At 41.4% G+C, this 26,531-nt stretch overlaps 1 protein-coding gene across 1 annotated transcript in view; it reads right to left on the reverse strand.

The window, feature by feature from the left end:
- Positions 1-5,089: 5,089 nt before the first annotated feature.
- The window catches only part of EGFL6 (EGF like domain multiple 6), a 64,008-nt gene continuing 42,566 nt past the window's right edge, over positions 5,090-26,531 (reverse strand). The window contains exons 9-12 of the mRNA XM_050963999.1: positions 13,417-13,497; positions 11,569-11,655; positions 7,869-8,134; positions 5,090-5,996 (exon numbers count right to left, since the gene is read on the reverse strand). Of these exons, the coding sequence (XP_050819956.1) occupies positions 5,886-5,996; positions 7,869-8,134; positions 11,569-11,655; positions 13,417-13,497 (545 nt within the window). The 3' untranslated portion in view covers positions 5,090-5,885. The remainder of the gene's footprint in view (positions 5,997-7,868; positions 8,135-11,568; positions 11,656-13,416; positions 13,498-26,531) is intronic.

The following is a 26,531-nucleotide window of genomic DNA, read 5'->3' on the forward strand; positions in this document are numbered from 1 at the left end:
GGAGCCTCATCTAAAATCAAGGGACACTTGCGCAGCAGGTTGCAGCTTGTCTGGTAAACAGTGTACCTCACTGAGAATGCATAACACCAGTACTCTAGGATTTGCATTGGCTGCTATTGATAAGTGGGTGGAGTTTAAGAGGTTGGGTTTTTGACCTATAGAGACCTTAATGGCCTAGGACCTGTCTATCTGAGAGATCACCACTCCCTCTGTTCTCAGTTGTGGAGATACTCAAGCAGGAGTTACCTCAGCATTCTTTCCTCAATTTTGTCATTCATTTCTTACCTTAATTCCAAAAAGCCCAGATTTGCTGACCGTCAGGACATGCTGCAAGGCCCATCTTTTCAGGCAGGCTTTTTGAGGTGGGGAAGTAGTAGGAGTGTCATGATGGTGTGTGTGATATGATGCTGTTTGATTTCGTATTACTGATAGTTATTTGTTTTCAATAAACTGCAAGTTTCATGATACTGAATCTTTAAAATTATGATTTGGGTCTGTAAAACTCCAGATATGCAATTTTGTCTTTGTTATAAATCTACTGTTATGGTCATGGCACACAGCAAAATTAGATAAAAATATGAAATACTCTTTATGGAAGGTTGCAATGTAACACTAGTTTATTACATAAAATGCAGAGCCTTAACACAGATGAAACAAAAAGAGAGAGAGAAAAAGAAAGCTGCTTCCTAAGGCAGGGAGGCACAACACAACCCACTTTTCTTGTTTAAGATGGCTCTTTGTAAATTTACTTTGATCACATGCTTCTTTCAGAGGCCCCTAGCCTACAAAGGGGACCAGGAACCCCCTTAGCATTTAAAGTAACTAATTTTTACACAAGCTTTCAGTGGATCACATCTACTAGCATAGTTTGTTGTTTTTGTGTTTTTTATATTTTGCATAGCTGGGAGGAAGACACAATAAGAGAAAATGAAAGTGTAAAAATCAGGGCCAGGGGATTAGGATTGTGCATCTCAGAATCAATTCAGGAACATAACATTCTGAGCACCCTTTCTTCCATTGTGCAACTATCAACCCCATTTATGAAATCCCACACTACCGTAGTAGTAGGTCACGCATATAAATAGTCCAGGAATACAGAATATTTGTAGACTATTCTGCCTATACTGTTAATGGCATGCTTTATGCAGTTTGAGAAAGCATTTTCCACCTGCCGGTAGATTAGGTTTTGTTTATCATTTTTCATTGTGAAACCTCATTTCTAACAGATTGCTCAGTCCTGCAAGGTAAAGAGTGATACTACAGGAGCACTCTCTGAAACGGAACAGGTTTCACAGCTTCCTCATTATCACAGTGCTGCTTGCTCTTTGCTAGTATTGTTACTTGTCAGCCTCTCCACTTCATATATATTTTCCCACAGGTTTTTTCCTAATTAGCTGATCTCAAACCTTGGTTTCAAAGGAGTAGAACAGTACAAAGGGCTACTCCTGTTTTTCATGTTTGTTAACTGTGTTGGTGTCACTCTGGCATAACCCTAGGTAACTCGGAAAGGTGATAGACCACAAGTGTCAATGAAGCCCTCCTGTTGTAGGCCTCAATGAACCAATGTTCCTCCATGTTAAACACTTTGTGTAACCTAATTTACTAATAGCTGCAAAAATGTAGTGTTAGCAGTTAGTTTTGGTTGTAACAGCCAGTTCTCTGCTGTAATACACTGAAGCTAAAGTCCGCTCAAGGCCGTTTTAAGATACTGTGTACATGTCTCAGCAGCAGAGAGGGGGGAGGAAGGGGGAAGTCAAAAGATTGAATGAGAGAAGATACTGCAGCTGGATGGGAAAGGAGGGGGGAATAAGAAATCAGCTAGTCAGCAAGAAAGTTTTGTAGTAAACAACTGGGATATAAAAGGAAGAAACTGCTTGTTTTAGGGGTGCAGGATCTGAGATTGTTATTTCTCCATGGCACCTTATTTGAGCTCAAAATAAATTTGGTTGTTTGCTTCTCCACCCTAGTGTGTTTATTGGCGCTTAAGCACTCTAGGCAACGAACCACTGTTGCTTGCCTCTGGCACTGCTGTGTCTGCAACAACTGCATAGCAGAAGTCAGATTCATGGGCAGTAGATTTATTTTAAACTAGATGACTGAAGACTCTTAAGAGAGGAACTATCAAGCTATGAAAAGAAATGAAAAATGGCCAGAGGAAAAGGCATCCATATGGTGACATTTGCTTCTTAGCCCAATGTCTTATTCAATTCTTTCTGAAGAGGTGTCTGGTATTGTACTTACAATTTGGGGTTTCTGTTCTGTCAAAATGGTCTTAATTTCATATTGCTTGTACAGTTCCCTGCAGAAACAAAATCTGTCCATGATCCAGATGTTCATTAGAAGACTCACTACATTACCGCTAGCAAGTTAGGAGAAAGTGACATATTCCTAGCACCAGTGATTTATAATGACATTAAATGAGGACCAAATTGTATCAGAGACTTCTGTCTGCTTAATCATTCTCCCTTAATGATATGTGTAACAGCATCAGACACAAATCTCATTTTCATAGACTGTGAAAATCCAAGGATTAGGCCACCCCTTCATACTCATAAGGATTTTGCCTGGCAAAAGCACCTCCATTGATGTCAGCAGCTTTAAGGCATGTTAATTTAGACAAATGGTTACTGAACAGCTGTTCCCTTCAAAAATAAGTTTTATGCTTTAGGTCCTGATCCAGCATTCATTGAATTCGATACAACTACTTTGGGAGTTGAATAAAGCTCTAACTTTCCCTAATCTTACTGTGAATTACAGCTATGTGTGTGATCAAATAAAAAATGTTTAATGTGCAATATGACATTCTTACACATTTAGACTATTTACTGCCATATGTATCATCTGCTTGAGGTAATGCTGTAGTCAGACTGAAGTTTAGCTTTAGAAATCCAGTTCAAATTATCCCTTGCTGTAGGAGAACAAAGGAACCTCTTCTAAACTGTCTGACCCAGGTGTGAACTTATTTACTACTTTCCCCTGTGGCAGATATGAGTAAGGCTTAGATTTGATTAGTGTGTCTCCATATGAAAGTAATTACGCTTTTAGTCTTGTTCAGACTGGTTATTTTTAAAAATACTTTTCTTGATTGGCATATTTGGTACTTTGAGAGAGAAGTATCTCCAGTCTATAGTTACTAGAAGGTTGAACAAGGGCCTGAGATAGAATTAAAATGAATATAATTTTAAGGATTATAAGTAGGGACCTACCAAATTCACGGCCATGAAAATCTAGTCTTTTGTGTACTTTTACCCTATACAATACAGATTTCATGGAGGAGACCAGCGTTTCTCAAACTGGGATCCTGACCCAAAAGGGAGTTGTAGGGGGGCTGCAAGGTTATTTTAGGGGGGGTTCAGTATTGCCCCCCTTACTTCTGCGCTGCCTTCAGAGCTGGGCAGCTAGAGAGAGTGGCGACTGTTAGCTGGGTGCCCAGGTCTGAAGGCAGAGCCCCGTCAGTAGCAGTACAGAAATAAGGGTAGCAATAACATACTATGCCACCCTTACTTCTGCTCTGCTACCTTCAGAGCTGGGCGGCCAGGGTGTGGCGGCTGCTGACTGAGGGCCCAGCTCTGCAGGCAACAGCGCAGAAGTAAGGGTGCAATACCATTGTAACGTTTCTCTCTATATTCTTTATGAAAATATCCTTATGATATAAATGACCTGAGATATACTTTACACAAGATGGCTCATGTGATATATAATTGAAAAGGTGATGATTTACTGAATGTGATTATCCAATTTGTATGCCTGTATAATTTCTGTACCTGAAGTCTGGAATATTAACTATGTATCTGTATTACAAATGTTACTTTGGGTGTCAACTCCAACCAGCCCTTCTGGTACAACAGTGGAAAAGCCAGACAGGGCTAATGGCCCATTAGCAAAGACAATGGACTGTGAAAGGGTTTAAGTCTTCCTGTGGACCCTGGAGACAATATATATATATAATAAGATACTAGTGTTCTGTCATTTCTTAGACATCAGTGACAGATCATCTTTTGGTCATTTTGGTTTTTGGGGGGGTTTTGTGTGTAACATTTGACATTCCTTTTTTCATGTAAGTATAAACTTTTAAAGATGAACGCAGATATTTTTAAATTAGAGGAAATACATGAGGATTATTTCCAGCAGCAATATCTGTGACTCAGAAACCTTACTTGACACAAGTGTACTTTTCGCATATTTTATTAGCAATGAATACACACATAAAATACATGATTCCACTTGGAAACTTGTTTCCATCCATTTAAGGAAAAGACTGCTTCCCTCTGTCCTTACTATAGAGCAGACTTCAGAGATACATATTAAAATGTAAGAAATCTGTACAGGCTAACAAAATCAGATATTCTCTCCTCCATGCTCATGTTAATTGCCAACAATTTAGTGGCAATAAGTATGCGAATGGAGAAGAAAATGGATATCATATATTCTAGATATGTAAATTACAGACTTCACATTTTTATGCTGGGAAACCACCAAAAATATTACTTCACTTGAAAAATATATTGTGCCTGATTTCTTCACTGCCTTGCACCTTTGTATAATCACTCATACCAGTGCAAAGTGAGCACAATGTGGTTGTAAAAATCAGAATAGTATGCTGTGATTGGGTGGACGAGGCCCAGAGGCCCTCTGCTGGAGGCCTCAGGGTCCTGTCACACCCCTCCCAGGAAAGGAGCAGTGGAAGAGGTCCTCCATGTGGGCTAGAGAGGCTGTAGGGGAAAGCAGCCAATCAGAGAGGCTGCAGCGAGCAGCCAGTCAGGACCCAGGAGGGCCATATAAAAAGGAGCTTCGGTGTCAGAGAAAGGCAGTTCCTTGCTGCCGCTAGTGGAGTTCAAGTAGTGCTCCCAGTTGGCTAAAGGGAACTGCAGTATCATGGACAGCTCACTGCTGGTAGGGACCAGGTGAGCAAGGAAAAACTCCTGGCTGGCTGCTGGACCTGAACTTAGAAGACCCCTGAGCTAAGGGTGAGGCATCAGTGAAGGCTGGGGCTGTGATGAAGTGACCCAGGGAACTGAAGGCAGTTAGTTAAAAGGACAGGGCGGTGTGTGGCTGGGAACTAAAGTAGTGGGTGGGCTTGGATCCCCTCCTTAGGCCACTAGGTGAAGTGGCTTACAACTGGACAGCGATAAACTCCTAGAAGGAGATCTGAAAAGCTAAGAGGCCCAACAGGAGAGTTGGAGCCAGAGTCGATCAAGAGGGTGAAACCATTGCTTCCGGGGGGAAGCCCTGGGGGTATGGCCCAATACCAGGGTTGGGACTATTTTAAAAAAAAAACTGTGGACACACCCAACCAGAAGGAGTGTCATGCCACTATATAGAATTTGACACCCTTTTTGCAGAGGTTTAGATGACTACACAAGAGATAACACAGTGAAGACCATTGAATCTCCTAAAAATACTTAACATAAATATTACAGTTTGAGATAAAATGTTATATTGTTAATAATCACTGTTGAGGCACTTGGGGGAAAAAAGTTGTTCTCGGGCCATGTAAATATTATTAGCGGTAATAAAGTTCTCTTAAATACTACTTTGTGCTCCTTTGAAGTGGACAAAGTGGAATATAAGCCATAAAGACATCATTAAAAAGGAATTTTATGTAAACAAAGCATACATACTGTAGAAAAGCAAGACAAATAGCTCCATACGTTATAAACCTTTACCTTGAATTATAGAATACAGTAGTGCTAGGCTCAAAGCAAGTACTAGCATATCTGATAGAAAAATGTGTGCTTAAAAGTATTTTGCACACTTCGTGCATGTCAGTTTGCATTATTGCATTAAAGTTCAAGATATTTTCCAGATTTATTTTCACCTGTCACAATGTAACAAAATGCAGTACTAGTAAGGCAAATATTAAAATAGGAATAGAAATAACAAGCTTAGTTATCCATTGTCAAGAGATCCTTAGGGCACAAGCCTGAAACCAAAGTTACAGAGTCCACTCCAATTTCTCCAGTTTTGCCCTTCCCACGTTCTGATTCAAAAATGATCTGATATAAGAAAGGAAAAGCATTAATTATGAGAAGGTAGCAAATGTGAACATTTATCCACTATTAAAGAGGAAACAACGTTATTTAACTAGTTTGAGATGTTGTATCCACTAAAAGTTGTATTCTTGTTCTATCTAGGAAGATTTACCCACTTAAATCTTTGATCTTTTTATAACTCTGATAATATCTGAACTAGAGCAATATTGATTGTCCTCTGTGTTAATCTACAATCCCAAATTGATTCTCATAATGGAATTTACTATTGTCATAGTACAAACAAAATTCTGTCTCTCTCAAAAAACTAAGAATACATCATAATAAAGTAACAAATATATAAGTTACTGATATGTGATGTTTGTGTGTACTCCTTTCTTTGCGGACATTACAATTGTGAGTTTGCCCTCTATTTGTGTGTTTGGTTATTGAGTGAAATATTTATTTTAGATATTTCTTTGTGCTTATCTACAGGGTATTTAAGCCCAGATTCTCAAAGGTATTTAGGCTCCTAACTTCTACTAAAATAGTTCCATTGAAATCAATTGAAATTAAAAGCCTAAATACCTTTCAGGATCTGGATCTTAGTATTTTAGGGCCTGATAGTGCAAAAGGGCCTTAAAGTGGCCAGGGATGAAATGTCCTCATTAAAGCCCTTTACACTTCCAAAGCTGTGTAAAGGGACCTTGACCTAAATGAGACTCTGACTATAAAGTGTCAAGAGGAAACCGTAATTATACCTGTTGCAATTCTTGGAGTAGGTTCTGGCCTGTGCTTGGCAAAGCAGCTGGAAAGCTGGCTTAATTGGCTACCTCTGGATTATTATTTTTTTTTTAAATAGGGAATCCCAAGGTAGTGAGGGCTGGAAAAATAACTTTACACCACCCATCTCCTGTCCATATTGGGACTGATGGGTATTCCAATGATCCACAACTGCCAGAATAGCCCCTTGGAGACATGAGGTTTGGGCTGATCTATCTAATTCCCAGGACTATCCCATTTCCTCACCAGCTGCAGGAACTAGGAGCTGCAAAGGAGGGATAAACTCACCTTTAAAGTCACATCCCTTCCAGTCTGGCACAGAACACTGCTTACACTAGGGGCCAGATTCTCTGACCATATATTTGTGTCATATGGAGGAAGCAAGTCTGTGTGTATGCAATATCAGGAGTGGAGGGACCACCACATGTATCGTGAACTTAACTAAAGGAGACAAAACTAGTAAGCATGTCAACACACACTGGATACAGGCTCTGGACTAACACTGATGACTGCATCTGCATTAGATAGCTTCCCCCCTCCCTCCCTGATTAAAGGGCTTTCATGCAAACATCCAAAACCCAGGGTATCTGATGATGAGGGTCATTCTGCACCCCCCATCAAATTATCAGGAAATGTTACAAGCCAGACTGAAAGCTCTAATCCTTCACCACCTATGCCATAGTTCAATCTTTAAAAGCAGTTGTGATGGAAGTAACAAATCAATCTCTCAGTGCACATATTTATACCTTTTTTTTGCACTGAGACATAAATCAGAGGCCACAACTAGTTGTGATCATTAAAGATCTGATGGAACTTTCACAAAATGATACAGTTCTTATTCTTAACATCCTGAGCAACTCAGGTAATTAAATTCTCTCTAGTTAAATTGCCCATGAAGATGAAGTTTCAAGAGAATATTATTCTTTCTTTTGTCTCCTAGAAATTATTTGGTTGTGTTGCTAGCATAGAATGCCTCCCATTTTCTAACTTGGAGGTGGCTTTTATAGTCGGTAATTGGTATACCTACAAAACGGTCTACAGGATGCTTAAAAATCAGTGAGGATGAAATGCAAGCTATTGTGTTAGTTATTGTAATTGGTTTCTGTCTTTACTTACGTTCTTAGTAGTCTCCGCTCCCTGAAGCATTTCTATTTTTCCAGTCTTCCACCTTTCATCTTTTCCTCTGCTCTGCTCCCAGGCAGGAGCACTTCTTTGGCTGCCCAGGAATACTCTGAGTTTCCCCACCCTGTCTCCAGCAAGGCGATAACTGAAAATCAAACAGTAGTTCCTCTTCGGCTTGAGGTCAGTCAGAAGAAGTTTCAAACGGCCAACATTATTTTTGTGCCCCACAAAGGCTGGAACTGCCATATAATATCCATCACCTTGTGAGGGGAAGAAACAGACATCTTTATATGTTTTGTTGCATTTTGTGAAATATTTTTCTTAGTAAACTGAATAACAGTTTGCCAAGACAATAATAAGTACAAGTTTCATCACTTAAATAACTAAAATCTAGCCTACAAAAAACAGCATCAAATATACTAAGTAGGGAAAAATACTGCACTGTTAGAAGGATGGATTACATAGCCTAATCTTTTGTCTATACTTACACCAATTCTTTGAACAAACTTGGATTTTGTTTTCTTATATGTTTCAAGGGAAATAAAGACTCAGCACAGCAGTTAATCGCTCTCTGTATTGTAAACAGTCTAAAATATCCAAAATTTGTTTTGAGTGACTCTGCATATTCTCCTTCTTAACATTATTGATTATATTTACTATGGTAATACCTAGGATCAAACAACATTGGCATTTGATTGTGCTAGTCACTGTACAAACAGAGTAATTAACAGTCCCTGTCCCAAAATGCTTACAATCTAAATAGATAAGACAGACAAAAAATAGGGAAAAGGGATTGAACACAAGAGCAAAGCAAACAGAGTGATTGATTGGGAGCAAACATCATATTAGTTCCATTGTTTTGGGATGAGGTGTTCCTGGGAGGGAATTAGCTAGATGGAAAGGCACAGGAAGGGAGAAGGGACATGGAAGGGAAAAGGGTGAGAGGGAAAGAGGAAGGGAAGGAAGGACAAGGATATGAAGGCCAAGTGGAGAAAGGCTGAGGTAAGGAGACTGTGAGGGGTAGCACAGGAGATAGCTGTACCAAATGGCCAATCAATACAAGGAAGAGAATGTCCAGAGTGAAAACTGTGGTGTGTGACAGGGAATTAAACCCCCCACAGATGGCTTGGGTCAGCTGACTCGGGATCACAAGGCTTGGGCTGAAAGGCTGTGAAACTGCCATGTATACATTTGGGCTCTGGCTGGAGCCCAAGCTCAGGGACCTGTGAAGGGAGAGGGTCCCAGAGCCTGGGTTCCAGCCTGAGCCCAAACAGCTACGTACCAGTTTTACAGTCCCCAGCCTGAGTGCCCAAGTCATCTGACCCAAGTCAGTTGTGGCTGTGGCATGGGTCTTTTATTTCAGGGTAAACATACGGAGTGGCCTGTCCTGCCCGTTTAAGAGCCAAGAGGCCCTGGGGCTAGCTAGCCATGCATAATTAGCCTTATCCTGCCTCACCTGAGCTGGGTGTAGGGCTTTAAAAGGGAGGAAGCTGAGCAGGCAGGGACTGGCTGTGGCAGTGAACAGTTGAGCTTGGTTGCGGCTGAAGAGCCAAGCCACAGGACAAGAACTAATTCCTGTGGTGGGCCCCAGAACAAGGGGACAGGATCCAGGGAGGCAGTCCTGGGGCCAGTGTTCAGAAGGAACAGAGAGCTGAAGAAGAGTCCAAAAGGGATGAGAGGCTCAAGCCTAGAGAGCGGTGAAAGATGTTGGGTAATGTTTAATCTTGTTCGTAGTTTTGGAGTTCTACTGAGGGGCTGTGGGACAAGCTCTGGGACCTACTGCTCTGCAAAAGGAGAATGAAATTCTGTTTGATTTGGAAGGACTTTGTTGCCAGACCAGGGGAGCCAGGCAAAGGGACTTTGAAGAAGCCAGCTGAGAGAAGCCAGTTACAGCTGCACTTGGATACCCTAGAAGGGGACTGACCTGGCCGGAGGGCTGGGTCACAGAAGCCCCAGACAGAGAAAGGCCATTGCAAGAGAGAATCATAGACTTTAAGGTCAGAAGGGACCATTATGACCATCTAGTCTGAACTCCTGCATAACGCAGACCACAGAATCTCACCCACCCACTCCTCTTTCAAACCCCTAACCTATGTCTGAGCTATTAAAGTCCTCAAATCGTGGTTTAAAGACTTCAAGTTGCAGAGTATCCTCCAGCAAATGACCCGTGCCCCACGCTGAAGAGGAAGGTGAAAACCCCCCAGGGCCTCTGCCAGTCTGCCCTGGAGGAAAATTCCTTCCCGACCCCAAATATGGCAATCAGCTAAACCCTGAGCATGTGGGCAAGACTCACCAGCCAGACACCCAGGAAAGAATTCTCTGTAGTAGCTCAGATCCCACCCCATCTAACATCCCATCACAGGCAACTGGGCATATTTATCACTAATAGTCAAAGATCAATTAATTGCCAAAATTAGGCTATCCCATCATACCATCCCCCCATAAACTTATCAAGCTTAGTCTTGAAGCCAGATATGTCTTTTGCCCCCACTGCTCCCCTTGGACGGCTGTTCCAGAACTTCCACCAAGCCCAGCAGCACCATAATCTAGCCACATGCACTGGCAAGCACGACCTTTCTGTATACGTGGGCCTTGCTCTGGGGCAGGACCCTATAACATGGAGCAATAGGACATCAACAGTGTGAGCTGGTCCCTGTTCCAATACCTTCTGCAATATTTTTTTTGTATCACAACAAGAATATATCTAATCACTTTAGGTAATGTTTTCAGCCATGCTTTTTTGTTATCTGAATACAAGAACAATAATCACATGTAGCACTCACAGAATGTTTTATCATGTTTTACCAGGGACTGGAATAATATTTGTTATATGTTTATATGGTTTTGAATAGTACCCTACCATCATCTCTCTTTCAGGAGTGGAATACTCTTACTCTTTGCTATCTTAACTTGTAGTGTTTGGCAATTCTGAACTGTTACCACAGTCACTTGTCTTCAATAAACATGACTATAAACTTGAAATTAAGGGGAGATGTGTGATTAAATTCCCTAGCTGTCTGTGGAAAGTCTCAACTGACATCTCCAATACTGTACAGATTGTCTTTTAGACCTTGTCTCTCTTACTACTTTTCTTTAAATTCAGTTGTGCTGAAATGGGTTGTGAAGTATCCATTGCCCCAAAATAGATTAAAACAACTTCCCACTCATCCAAAAAACCCTCCTCTTTCTATTTTTTTTTTTAATTTTTTTGCATTTTTCCCCACCAAACCTAAAACACTGATTGGAATTCCAACACCTGATTACATCCAGTTTCTTATTTTTGGACTAGAAACTCATAGGCGTCAACTCCATGGGTGCTCCGGGGCTGGAGCACCAATGGGAAAAAAATAGTGGGTGCTCAGCACCTACCAGCCACCTCCTGATCAGCTGTTTGGTGGGCCTCACTGAGCAGCTCCTCTCCTTTCCTCCCGCTATGCCTCCTGTCTGCCGCCAGTCAGCTCTTAGGCAGTGGGTGGGAGGCACAGGAGCAGGGGGTGCTGAGGGGAAGGAGCGGGGAGGGGTGCAGTGGGGGCAGGAAGAGGCAGAACAAAGGTGGGGCCTTGTGGGAAAAGACAGAATGGGGGTGGGGACTTAAGGCAAAGCAGGGATGGAGCACACCTGGGGAAAGGTGAAAGTTGGTGCATATGTAGAAACTATAAAATTAAATCTTAGCAACAGTATGTATTTTAAATACCATTATCTCGATCAGCAGGATTCCAGTCAAAGTCATCGTCAGTATCTTGTTTCCAGTTACAAATCCCTTCACTGAAGCTACAATCAACTGAAAACATTTGAAAAACATCATTTGAGGAAAAAGAGAAAAAAGGGAATACCCTTTATTATGATGTGACTCTGTTATGAAGTTATGTTTGAATAGGTAATAAAATTATCCCAAATCTGCATTCAAATAGTATTGACCTAGATTATACCCCATAAAGGTATAACATTTAGAATTAATGTAGCAATTCGTACCTTAACTCTTAATATTATCTGCGGTGGTTAGTAACTAAAAAAGTCTCCCACCTGACATGATTTCATTCTGTTTTTTGTTCACTGCTGGTTTCCTGGTGCAGTTTAAAGTGTTAGTTTTGAGCTAAAAAGCCTTGCATGACCTGGGACCTGCCATTTTGAGAAACTACCTCTCTCGTTATAGGATACTGCTGCAGTTTTGATCAGCTCTTTCCATTTAAAAGAGAGCCATGACATCCTCTGTGAGGGGCCCTTGAGTTTGTAACTCTCTCCCCACGCAACACTTGGTTTGAAATAGCATTAATCTATTGACTTTTAGGGCATACCAAAAAGACCATATTGTTTGTCACACAACATAGACTTTCTAATTCTGTATTTGTAATTTGTACAACTTAAAAGAAATGAAATAATTACTGCACTGTACAATGCAGTATACAAGCACAGTGGGCCAGATTCAGAATAGTGTATCAGCCATTCCTCTGAGTTTCCTAACTTTTGTGGCTTTAAATTAAACCATTCCAGTTCTTTTAATGTACTTTATTATGGGGCTGAGAGAGAGGATTCAGAAGGCATTATCTCTGGTGCTTATCATTACTGTAAATGCCCATTTTCAGATGATTACAGCTTTCTGGAAAAAAATATTATCCTTTGGGCTGAAATGTCTCATGCTTGTTCTCAGACAAAAAGTATGGTGGATTTTTGTTTATTTTTAAGATTTGGTAAAATGTCACTGGGTTATTTTTTACTCAAATCCTACCCTTGAAAGACACTCAAACTTCAGCTAGCCCCAAATTCTCATCCTGCTGCCCAGCCTAAGTAACTGCGTTGAGTGCTCAATAGCTCCACAGGAGACCTTTCCTCCAGCTACGCAGCAAGACCTGTGGCAGCACTTAGTATGTAGTTGCCTCCCTGCAACCCCTCTAACATGGGTTTGAGCTTTCTCCACACCTCTCAGCATCAGGCCCTTAAATATCTTCAACTTCCTGATGTCCCCAGTGTGCCCACATCATGTTTGTACTTGATAGTTGCAGGGTTGGCTCCAGTGTTTTTGCCTCCTCAAGCGGCCAAAAAAAAAAAAAAGAAAAAGAAAAAAAAGCTGCGATCGGCGGCAGCTCTTCTGCCGCCATTTCATTCTTCGGGAGCAATTCAGCTGCAGGTCCTTCCCTCCAAGAGGGACTGAGGGACCCCACTGCCGAAGAGCTCTACATGCCACCCCTTTCCCTTGGCCAGCCCAAGCTCCTGCTTGCTGTGCTGGTGCCTGGAGCCAGCTCTGGATAGTTGGTTTCACCTTCCTCAAGAGCGCTGAACAGGTGAAAATCAGGTGGTCAAATCAACCATGATCAGTTTATGACACATACAGAGTGGGTCCTGTTGACCCTAGGTCCCTCCCATCCTTTTTTATGTTCTGCCTACTGCAAAGTTGCAGTGCCATGTGTTATAATTCCCAGCCGCTACTGCTGTTCTCTGCAGCCACAAGCTTGGTTTGAAACAGGAGAGGTAGGGGGGAAAAGGGTGCCAAGAAAACAAATACTGCAGAAGAAAATCAATACTGTAGCAAATAATAATAATTTACCTTCCTGCTCTGCTTTTGATACTGGAACTTTTCTCTGTGCCAGGACAGGACCAAAGGCAGCTGCCTCTTTAACCTTAGGAACTAATTAACAAAAAAAAAACTTGTCAGTGCCAAATAATTTACAGGGAGCAGAGAATTAAACTGTTTCAGCATATTAATTGCCATCATATAGGTTTCATGATGTAATATGTTTACCAGCAACACTACAAACCCAGACACCTAGCCATCAGTTAGGTACCAACTTTAAACTTAAAAAAAACAACAAGCTTTTAATATTGACCAAGCTATCAAATGGAATGTGCCTAAACTGCTAACTTCCACCACCTTATATTTTACCCTGGAGCCAAAAGAGCAACAGAGTCAAGTATCCATGAACATGCTATTTTTTCGACGTCATGATCAAACCCCTCTTGCTGCAACGCTTAGCCCTGTGATTAAAGCACATAAGCTGTGGAATACAGCAAAGTCAATGACATCATGATTTGACAGCAAATTAAAAACAGTAGCCATAGAAAACTCAAGATGTTAAAAATTTCACCAAAGCCATAAAACATTGTAGGCTCAGTTGTGCTTTGAATGTATAGCCCTGTGTTAGGTCGGTGGCAAGTGCCCTGCCAGAGTAGGAGCTCTAAGAGGCATTGTATCTATAGAGGCACCACCTGTTAGAAGGTACAGTGCGTGCTCCCCTCCAAATCTGACCGGCTCTGCTGGCTAGTGCAGAGGGAAGGGAGGGCCATATCCCTGCCTTCTTTGTGATGTCTGGAATCAATTAGCACGTTTACTGCAGCATTGGAGATAGGCGATGTGTTCTCTGTTATCCATATCAACGTTGTTCCATGCACTATCCAACATGGGGTGCTCAGACAAGTCACGGTGCTTTCCTCAGCATCAGACCAAGAGATGGAGCCAAACTCCCTTCAACTTGCATGATCTACACCTCTCTGGGGAAATGGAAAACTGAGATTGTTTTCAACTGATTGTCAGCCTGATGTACCGTAAGTATTTTTGACAATTTGGGATACAGTCTGTAGTTGTTTTGCACTATTTTAAGTGATTACTAGAAGAGGAGCAGTGCTATTGTAGAAGACAGGTGGCATGGAGCGCTCTACATAGAAACAGTACAACTACTCACAAATGACATGATAGAGAATTCAGCTTCCAGTGATGGAGGATATAATAATGCATATATGATAACATTAAGAGCTTGAATGTACCACTTTAAGGGGGAAAAAACCTTGAATTATTGCTTATTAACAGTGTTGGCTGGACAGTTCTCTAGGCAGGAGTCCATTAGTTATCCACAGAACACATGCAACGTAGTGAAGAGAATTTCAGGTTTCCTTCACGCTGCCAGATAACAGGAGGTACAGAAATTATAAAATCGCTTATCCATGCCTCAGGATTATATTGACAGGTTTCAAACTAACAGCCGTGTTAGTCTGTAACCGCAAAAAGAACAGAAGTACTTGTGGCACCTTAGAGACTAATAACACATTTATTTCAGCCCACGAAAGCTTATGCTGAAATAAATCTGTTAGTCTCTGGTGCCACAAGTACTCCTGTTCTTTTTGCAGGATTATATTGTTCACCTACATTGTAATGTTTTAAAAACTATTTCTTTCCCGTGCATAAACATGACATATAGTTTAGATCTAAGTTTGATCCAAGTATGTACCACTAATCTAGAGCTTGTTTCACCAAAACACTTAAGCATGTACTTGAGTCCACCTGCTTAAATGAATGGAGCCCCTAATGCCTTAACTATCTTCTGAATCTCTCTCTTACTGCCAAAGTGACAAAAAGATTTTCCTATACCTAAGGGTATGGCTACACTTGCAGCTGTACAGCGCTGGGAGTTAAAGCTGTCTTCATACAGCTGTGTAGGGAAAGCGCTGCAGTGTGGCCACACTGACAGCTACCAGCGCACTGTTGTGAACACATTTGCAGCGGTGTTGGGAGTGGTGCATTATGGCAGCTATCCCAGCGTTCAAATGGCTGTTACTTGCTTTTCAAAAGAGGGGGGTGGGGTGGAGTGTGACAGGGAACATGGGGGAGACAGAGAGAGTGGATTTTTGGAGCCGACACTGTGTCAGATCCCTGCCTTGCAAGTTCCGACCCCTTCCCCCACCCCTCTCTCATTCACTAAATGCAAATAGCCTTCTTCGTTTTTTTCCTCACCGACCAGATAAGCAGCTGCTCCGAAATGGACCCTCCCCTCCTCTCGCCCGCTGTGCTGCTTCTCTCCTCAAGCAAACACTAGCTGTGGACATTCCAAAGGGATCCCCCTGCCTGCCTCATTCACAGCAAACAGTAGCTGTGTTTGTTTTTTAGATAAGCAGCTCCGGGAGCCCTGAGTTCACAACAAAACAAACAGGCATCACAACAAAACAAAGAGTTATCAGTCCTTAAAAGCATTGTAGGAAGGTTCCGGAGGTCAGTTACAGTGTAGTAAGATTAATCACTGTTTACACTAGCACCCCAGCGCTGCAGCACCAGGGCTGTTCTCTTTATTCCTCTCGTCGAGGTGGAGTACATGCAGTGCTGTAGCCAGGGAGATACAGCACTGTATGTGCCTTGCCAGTGTGGACGGGGAGTAAGTTACAGCACTGTAAAGCCACCACCAGCGCTGTAACTCTCAAGTGTAGCCAAGGCCTAAGTCTGCTTGAGGTTTGTGACAGCTGTTACTAAAAGAACCAATCCCACAATCCTGTGCCCCCATCAGAAAACATACACACATACAAATACGCCCTAAAGGCAGTTATAGAGGTGCCAAACTGAGCAGAGAATAGAGACGTTTGAAATGCTATGTGAACTTTGATGGATTGATTTGATTTGATTTATTTAAGGTTCTTTACTTAGGAACAAATACATAGAGACTGGGTTTAAGGCCTGCAAAAACATTTTACTGTCATTCCACATATCTGGGTCCACCATTAGCAAAAGGAGCTGAGACTCTATGAACGCTTGTCAAACTGAAAAAGCAACTTCAGTATGACCAGTTTTGGGAAGAGCAAAATGATTTTACTAAAGACAAGAGCTACCAGAATGATTTGTTTATTGAATTATCGTACGCCTTCACTTGGGAGACATACATGCAAGTGTATGCAAAGTGTGCTGCAAATGCTCCAAGTGAAGAACTGTGTAAGTACAGGATAACAAGAAGGCAAACTTTGTCTCTGAGTATTTTTTGTTTTCAATGTCAAGTGTTACACTCAGGCTCTCATTCTGCAACTATCAGGTGCCTTCAGGGAATTACAAAAAAGTTTGTGATCTTCAGACACAGTAGAGCATGTAAAAAGGAGAAGGACAAAAAGCTGCTTGCAAAACTTTTATACAAATACAAAAGTTCTGCTGACTTATACGGCTATGGTTATGTCAGGAGAATTTATCCTCTAGCCTGTCGTGGTAGGTAGCTATCTCTGGAATCAGAAGAGAAATTGTCATGTTCTTCATATGCCCAAATAAAGGCACATTCTTTCTGAAGTGCCCAGCATGGCCATTGCTTTTCTGAGTCTTTGCAGACCTCAGGTTAGGTGTTCAATGTTGTTATCGTCCATGACATTTTTTTAAATGCAGCACCAATCTTGAGTAAGGCCCCTGTTCTAGCAGGGCACCATGGCATTTCACAGATGACAGTATTAGTACATGAAGAACTCGGAGTTAAGGAGAATTGTGATTTCTGCACAATGAAATAATCAATCAGCACCACCAAGACTTAGGCTAGCTAGAGAATTGTATTTGATCAAAAATAGTAGGAATGACATAATGCAACACTGGAACAACCCTGAAAAACTGCATTCACGGAAACACATTTTTAGCAACTGTTTCAGATAGTGAGGAAACAGTGCAGCCAAAAAAGGGAGATCAAACATTCTGCCATTATAAAAAGTCTTGTACAAAGTGCCACCAAGGGAATTTAGGAATACTGTATGTGGTCAAGCAAATATCAAAAGTCCATCTGAAGAAAATGCCGGGGTTCAGTGCTTAGTGGCAGTGTTGCATATTATAGTGCAAAAGATGTAGGTTTGAGAGCCATCTCGTAAGCCATTCCTTGAGGCAGTGGATTTCTGAGTAGCTGTGTCAGTGGAGGTGACAGGGTGACCCTCTAGAGAGATGGTGATCACGCTAGCTCACTTTGAGCACATCCTTCATTCCTATTCCAGCAGGGCCTTGGCACGAACCTTAGAGGAGCTTAGCTAGACACTGAAGGGTCAATGATCTAAAGATGACAAAAGCAGTGGGGAATTTTCAGGACTCTATCTGGAAAAGCATAGGTTGGACCAAGCTACAGCATGAAAAAGCCAAAAGTAAAAATAAAAAAAATACATAGTAAAATGAGAGAGTTCACTAGAATGTGATATGGAATCAGTGGAACAGTATTTTATAGAATGCTGTACAGAAACAGTACAACAGTACAGACAAGCGAGTCATTACAGAGCAAAAGGCACTCATCCAAAACAAAGATAAGTTTTCCTTTACCTGCACTTGGTTTCACCTCTTTTCATAAGCAACTACTGTACATAAACTTATTTGTAGTACATTTTGTACTGACAGAAGTGTCATTTTGTTTTAAAAATAGGGTTTGGTTTATAATGTGACGGTATTTCTCTATTTTTTCTCCAGTAATGCATATGTTATCCTTAAAGTTTTAGTCTCTACCCACCTCTGCACACACACTTAAATATGATTATATTTCTTATATCTCATCTATGGTATCACAATGACCTCTTAATGAGGCAGCCAGCCTGGAAGAACAACTGCACGGCAGAACAGAAGCATTGCCATTTATTTAAGGGAACTGTAGTTTATTTTATTATTATTAATAGTAATATCATAAAACATAGGAGCCCCAGTAATGGACCAAGACCCCATTGTATAAGGCTCTGTACAAACACAAAACAAAAAGATGGTCTCTGCCTCAAGGGTTTTTCCTGGCTGTTACAGCTGTTTGTGCCTTTTTTAGGGAATGGTGAATGCATCCTGAACAGGTAAGCAAATCAGTAGTTGATCGTGTCTCAGTGTTGGGGTTAATGTAATTATAAAATGAACATACAAAACTTTCATCTTGTGAAGCAAATAAATATGTGTATTAGTTGTAATTACACACATTTCTAAATAGTCTGACACTATAATACAGGGACCTCTTACAAAATAGTACCTTCACCTACTCTCTTATGTTTGGGTCATATAACAGCCTCAGAAAACACAGTCATTGGCACTATTTTTCTTGCAATTTTCTCCATGAAGCATTTTAAACAGTAAAAAGCCTTGCAAAAATAAAATAATAAAATTAAGTTCAGCTGCCTAAATCTACAAAGTTGCCCAGAAAATGTTTTAGAAACTCCAGAAAACCTTGAAGAACTACATACATATTGTATCACTATGTAAAAGAAATATACTCTGTCTAGAGTTACCAACTGTCTAATCGCACAAACCCAAACACCCTTGCCCCACCTCTTTCCCTGCCTCTTCAAGGCCATGCCCCTGCCCAGCCCCTTCTCCGAGGCCCTGCCTCCACTCACTCCATCCCTCCCCCCGACCCTCTCTCACTTCCACCAGACTGGGGCAGGGTGCAGGAGGGGACGGGGGCTCTGGGCTGGGACCAAGGGGTTTGAAGTGTGAGAGGGGGCTCTGGGCTGAGCCTGGGGCAGGGGGTTAGGGTACAAGAGGGGGTGAGGGGTGTGGGCTCTGGGAGGGAGTTTGGATGCAGGAGGGGGCTCAGGGTTGGAGCAAGGGGTTGCGATACAGGCTCCATCCAGGTGGTGCTTACCTTGGGCAGCTCCTGGAAGTGACCAGCATGTCCAGCTCCTAAGTGGAGGGGCCAGGCAGCTCTGCGCACTGCCCCTGCCCGCACGCACTGTCCCCGCAGCTCCCATTGACTGAGGTTCCTGGCCAATGGGAGCTGCAGCGCCAGCACTTGGGGCAGAGGCAGCGTGTAGAAATCAGCTGGCCGCTCCTGTGCCTAGGAGTCAGAGGGATGTGCCCGTCTCTATGGGAGCTGCGTGGAGCCAGGGCAGGTAGGGAGCCTGCCTTAGCCCTGCTGCGCCGCCGACCGGACTTTTAGCGGCCTATTAAAATCTCCCGGATTGGTTTCAGTAACCACTGGGAGATTGATTCCAATTCTGGGAGACTCCCAGCCAATCCGGGATGGTTGGCAACCCTACTTCCATCTCTGCTGGCACCATCACTGTCCATCTCCCAGATGGCTGACATTATTGCTTTTATCTAGTTGTGGAGTGCACTTGTAATGGGTCAGCAATCAAAGACGAATAAAACTAGTGGAAAACAACCTGCTTAGCTGAGATGCTTCAATTGTGATTCAGAACATAATAATGTAGAATCTGTGAGAGAAAACTATTGTTTTCAATATTGTGAAAAAAGAAAAAGGAAACCAAAACCTTCTTAACTTTTGGTGCAAGCGAGTCAAGAGGTCCTGTCATTTTCACAGTATGCTAGGCCATTTTATGGTTGTGTTTTAAACACTATATTTCCACAAACTGATGCAGTTAATGTAGATCATGAGATTCAGCACACATTAATGGTACCGCTCTCTATACCTTATTCAGCACAGAGGATGGACAGTGCTCCTTTAATGGACTGCTGTTCAAAATTCTGTTTTCCCCTCATTGCGTGGCCCATGCTGTATCTACAGCACAGTATCCAAATCCTGCTCTGAAGGATTTCAGGTCTCAGAAAATGAGGGACAATCCATCAGTGACAAGTTTATTTTAAGTGATTTGCCTAGCATCACATAGGAACTCTGAAGCAGAAGCAGGGATAGAACTCAATTCTCCTGGGCAGCATTCAGCTCCCTTATCTATCAGTCCATCCTTTCTTTTCCTGCAGTCCCCTGCCTCAGCTGCTACACACCTTCCAACATCTGCAACAAATGAAGCAGGGACCCTTCAGACAACAGTCTCTCTATGGATTCATCCGCAGAGCAGATCTATCTTGTGCATATTGTGGCATTTCACTTTTGTGTGCTTGACTTTGCAAATTTTAAATTATACACCTACAACAATATTAAAAGACCATTTTAAAGGGTGGCTATCAAGGTTGATAGGCCCTATGTTTGTTGTAACTGGCCTCGGCCATTCTTAATCATTTCAATCTCCATATGGTATTTCTGTTGTATTTCTCTGCTGCTCCTTACAGCTATATTACACAACTGATCCATTATGCATAAGTGATCTACTGCACCTTCATGTAAACCAGTGATTCTCAAACTTATTTGATGCACCCCCTTCTTTGTGCCTGTAGTAGTTTATGCCCCTCCCCTTCACCACCCAAGTACATATACCAATTTAAAAAAAAAATCAACATGCAACTCTCACTAAATACTAAAAACAGTAAGGCATTGATTCAGACAGGGCCAATGATCCATTGTGATAAGAGCACTCCTCTCCCCTTTCCCATGAGTGCCTCCTGACCCCACGAAACATCTGATTTGCGGCAGGCGGTAAGTGCTGAGAGGAAGGGGGAGGCACTGATCAGTGGGGCCCGCCAGTGGGCAGAAGGCGCTGGGGGGAGGTTCTGGTAGGGGTGCTTCCGGTTGCTGTCGCTCGCCTCCTCACCATCCCCTGCCCCCCACTCTCCTCATTGCCATCCGTCTGCCTGCCGATTGCCTCCCCGTTCACATCCTCACTCTACTTGCCTACCCACCTCACCTCCCTGCCCCACAAAGTCTGGGCTGCCCTGATTCGCTATACACAAGGGACAGATCTGCCTACATTGTTTGGGAGCAGTGGAGTAGGACTTTTGTGAATTCTGATTCTGAGCTTTAGACACCTGAAGAGGCAGTTAGGTGCCTAAATTCTTTTGTGAATCTAACCCATAGGCTCCTAAGTCCCATTAACTTTCACTGAGACTTATGTTCCCAAGTCTCTTAGGCCCTATTGAAAATTTAACCTTATTCTGTAAGATTTTTGATTGTTTATTTGAGGAAATTACTCCCTGGCGTTCCCAAATTAAATGAAATTCTGTCTTAAAGGGATGCAGAAAAAAACCTGAATAATCTACGTACCAGTTAATGGCACAGGAACACCAAGTAATCTCAGGAAATGACATTCCATCACAATGGCTTTGGCAGTGGAATGACACTGGCGAAAAGCTGGAGTAATGTAGTAGTGAATCAGGCTCAATAATCCTATATTTGATGTATAATATATTATTTTAAAAATATATATGCATAATTTTTCAATTTGATCTTTTATTTAAGCAGAATACCATTTTCAGTTTTGACTTCAGCCTAGTCTGTTAGTATTTTCACACTGAGATCAAATAGACTGTGGCTTTGACTGTGTATTTTGTACGGTAGATAGAGGAAACACTTACGTTAAATACACACTGGGAGTTAAACTAAGAACAAACATATGAGCAAATTATGACCAGACATATGAGAAAAAGTAAATGTTTCCTTGTGTCTGCATTAGAATTTGCTAGGAAAACACATGACAATTAAATGTTTTTCTTATGAACCAGTCCTTGGCAGCACATTTTATCAAATTAAATGATACTAGGTGAAGTGTCGGTCCAATAAGCCAGGCAGATAATAATCTGATACAAACCATAAGGTAACATGCAACTTCAAGAGACCATGATATTGCCTGAAAAGAACATTAAGGCTTTGAGAGAAAACAATAGAAGAAAGGAAATTCCATATTTAAAAGCAGAAATGTATCCTGCTCCTTAAACATATGTAGAGAAACAGGAGTGAGTTAAGAACATGTTCTGTAGTGCCAAGGTACTGGAGCTAATTAAACTCCACCTCAAATGGAGAGCAGTGCTTACATATGCCCATGTAGAGCTGGATGAAAATTTCCAGCTGAAACTTTTTTTTTCCCCTGAAAAAATGCAGATTTGTGTTGATATTAGCAAATTATTTTTGCTGAAATGAGCCTTCCCACGAAACACACACATCGGAAATATTGAAACAAGAAACATTTCGATTTTTCAGGCTAGATTTACAAGGTGATTTAGGTGCTAGTCACAAAACTGAGCAGGAGGAACAGAAGGACAAGCAGCCAGAAGATGAGCCATTAAGAAACAGGGAAGGTTGTGAAATAAATTTCTGATACAACAGAAGACTTTTCCCTTTTTTTGTGGAAATATACAAAAACTAAATTTTGATCCCTATTAAGGCAAGGGAGAAAAACCTAGTGTATGTATGTACTTAAGTATATAGTACAGCCACTAGGAGCTTCTTAAAGATTGTCACTATACTGAATCCCTCTCCTATAAAGAGTAATTTGTTTTGGTAATATAGGATCATGCCTTCCCCAAAATTTTTCCTATGTTGACTTATCAACAGTGCATATAACGAGAAAAATAAAAATATGTATTTATACAGTATGCATCTCTAAGCGAGCTATGTGCTCCTAAGCATCCAGCAATATCATAAACACTAAAGTGATTTCCTAGTCCAAGGTTCAAGCAAATAAGGCCCTACATCAAGACTGGAGTTTGTTATAAAAAAGTAGGTGAAATATAGTATTTGTATATTATACAGGAATGGAAATACAATTAATATGTATACCCTGAATTGAAAGAAAGGCTGTTTGAATGCCACCAAGGGTAGAATCCCTGACGTCCTGTTTATAGTAGGGATCAAATCAGAAAGCCATAAAAAAACCACACACACACACACACACACACACACACACGCACACACGCTCTGGACTGAGATTTATTGCATAGTACTCTTCCCATATACAGCAAGATGCCAATTTGGTTACAAGTACCCTTCGGCACAACAAAAATTCCTCTGCAGTATTCAGTATTTAAATACATTAAATTATTAATGGAAAGTTCAGCCAATTAGGATAGAACTGGAATGGCACACAGTACAAACACAAGCTCTGACTGTGCAGTTAGGTGTATGTGGACAGAGCCCAGCACCTGTGCCGAGTCTAAAGAAGCTGCGCATTAAAGTAAATGGAACTCTGTGCTGGGATCCACCTGGCCACATCGCCTGCCAGGTTCAATGAAGTGAATACTGTGCACTCAAAAGCAATACAGAAATGTGAAAAGTGAGCACAACAAATTCATCCAGTTACTATTCTGAATCTTGAGCATGGTGTGTAAAATAAAATTAACTAGCACTTAAAAAAAAGTACCAAATATTCATCTGCTGGCATGATATGAAAAGTCTGGCAGTGATGGGAGAAGGATAACAAATAATAATAAAGAATTAATATATAGCACTTATATAGTGCTTTTCATCAGTAGGTCACAAAGAGCTTTACAAATGAGGTCAGTATTATTAGCCTCATTTTGCAGATAAAGAAACTGAGGCACAAATAGATGATGGCACTTAGGAGCCAAAATCCATTTTGAAAATGATATTTAGGCTCTGAGTGTAGCAATGCCTAAATACCTTCAAAAAACTGGGGTCCAAGTGGCATAGTCTGGAACAGAACCCAGGTCTGCTGAGCCCTAGTTCAGTGCTCTATCCACTAGGAAACACTACATTCCAAGATGACCTAATAGTTCATTTCCATTTCTAATTTCTAGGATTCGGTTATAATTGTATAACTCATTACTCGACCATTTGTTATAAAAATTCAGCAACTTTTTAAAAACAGAAGGAATAGCATACTTCAAGAAATTATACTAGATACCTCAATTAATCAGGTGGATGAAATAATATGTTATTCTTACCTTCTCTGAAAGAGATCTTATTTTAGACACCCATGATTATTACTGTAGTAAGCCTGTTCTCAACAGCATCTTACGTAGATATTTTTCCTGAAGAAATTCATACTCAATAAACTTCTTTCTAAAAATATGTAGCTGGTAGGAAAAGGCCAAAAATTACTAAGGGATATTGCCCCTCAGCTGGAATGTATACTATATTATCTTATTTAACAACCTGTTATTTGAACTTCAAAGCCAAGCATCTGGATATGTTTATGTATGTACTGTATGTCTCACAGTACTAAATGTTAGCTCTATCGATTCAGGGACTAAATTTCGTTCTGATCCATCATTCTGTTTCCTAAACAGCTTTGCTGACAAGTATTCCTAATTTGTGATATCTTGCTAAAATTGAATAAATATGTTGCCCTAATTTCAACCACACTAGTTGGAGCTATATTCTCCCCCTAGCTCTTCCATGGCCTTCCATGTAGGCCCTGGAACAGGCCTGCATATGTGGTTGAGCTATTTCTGAAGCTTGTCCAAATCTTGGAACAGTTTTTCATTCATTCATCAAGATGTGCACTGCAGAGACAAAAGGGCTAGGAGATTTGATCTGAATGAGTTTCTTCTACTCCACTGCACCTTTCCCCAGGGCTTTGTGAGTCAAAAAACCCCAGATCACCATAGCCTAAAATGTGTATGTATATATAAAATCTATTCAGCTCTACAGTGACAACCAGTGATATCACCCAGCAATTACTGCCCTCCCAAAAATACTTAAATACTCATATTTCTTCTTCATTCATGTGTGACTGAAAGGAATGGGTCTTGCTCCTGCAGAAAGCAGATCCTCGACAAATCATTCCTTTGTGATAAAAGACCCCACTGGCATATTATGGTCGATCAGCCTTCCAAAATCCTTCACAATCTATCCCTGCTCAATTGAATAGGTCCATGAATGTGGGTCAACTTCCTCACAGATGCAAAGGGAGCAGTGTAATGTGAGGCTATGCTAGTCCCACTCTGGGATTGTGTTCACTAGAAAGCTGCATCGAATTAGAACACAATCTTAAGAAAAGTCAGAGTCTATCTGGGGTTCCCTAGAACCCTATGACAGGATGTTGAACACAACTCATCCCCTCTACACTGACTGCAAAGTTATGGTCAACACAACTCCTGAAAGTCATGTTCTGATGGTGTAATTTTCTAGTGGAAGCATGCATAAGGTAGCCTATTCAAGTGACTAGAGCATGAGACTACCACTCAGGAGACCTGGGTTCTATTGCTTATCCAGAGTGAGTAGGGACAAATCACTATGTGCCTCAGTTTCTCCACCTTTGTAAAGTATTTTGAGATCCTAACAGGGCTGACTCCAGGCACCAGCTTAGGAAGCAGGTGCTTGGGGCGGCCACTTCAGAGAGGGGAGGCACGTCTAGGTATTCGGTGGCAATTCAGCGGAGGGTCCCTCCCTCCCGCTCGGAGTGAAGGACCTCCTGCTGAATTGCCGCAGATTGTGATCGTGGCTTTTTTTTTGGGGGGGGGGGCTGCTGGGGGAGGCAAAACCCCTGGAGCTGGCCCTGGATCCTAAATTAACATATGCTGTAAGAGCTCAGTATTATTAATATGTGGTGGAATAGAAGGGCATTGAACAAAGGCCAGATTTCAGACTTCCTGTTGGCTCTGCTGCACAATCTTGTGTAATATTTGGATTTTATCCTCTGACTGAGCTGAAATATCCTCCAATTATCACTGAATCTTGAAAGGGTAATTTTAGGAGAGTAGTGCCTTTGGCAAGCAAACTAGTATTCTCAAATGTATTCCATGTTAATAAATGTATTTGTACTTGGGTTTATTGCTACTGCAATAGAAGACTTTTTGTTCTGGCAGCAGCAAATATAATCTTTTCCTTAAAAAAAAAAAAAAGCATTGATATTATTTGAAAGGGTTTCTTTGACACAAAAAGGGTTTCTTTGACACAAAAAGGGTTTCTTTGATTCTTTGTATCAACAATTCCAGTGCTGGCTAAACTGAATATGTCTTCATAAATAATACCATGAACTGAAATAACTGAACTGAAATGCTTTGAGGGCTTGCTGAGGAAATATATGTACATCTTCCTGATGTCAGACTAGCGTTAGACATTCCCATCCAAGCTCGACCAATGTTTTCAGCTGTATCCTTCTGTTAAATTTCACCTGAGAAACTTTGTGATGTATAGCTAGTGACTTTTATATGACATGAATAACAATGATTCATGTTGAGTAAGCCTTGCTGTATGAAACACAAAGACATAAAACTCTGTTTTTCTTTTCTGTGTGATGCCTACTCACCATCTAGGATGACAAACATGGAATCAGAAAACTAACTTAATTTAGAGTTTATTCTGAATAAAGCAGCACAATTTGCCAGGGGCTTTTATAGAGAGGATGGGAAAAAGCTATTAAGCTGCTGTCCTTATTACTCTGCTTTGGCTGGGC

This window comes from Gopherus flavomarginatus, chromosome 1, assembly GCF_025201925.1.
Source record: "Gopherus flavomarginatus isolate rGopFla2 chromosome 1, rGopFla2.mat.asm, whole genome shotgun sequence".
Classification (NCBI taxonomy): domain Eukaryota; kingdom Metazoa; phylum Chordata; order Testudines; family Testudinidae; genus Gopherus; species Gopherus flavomarginatus.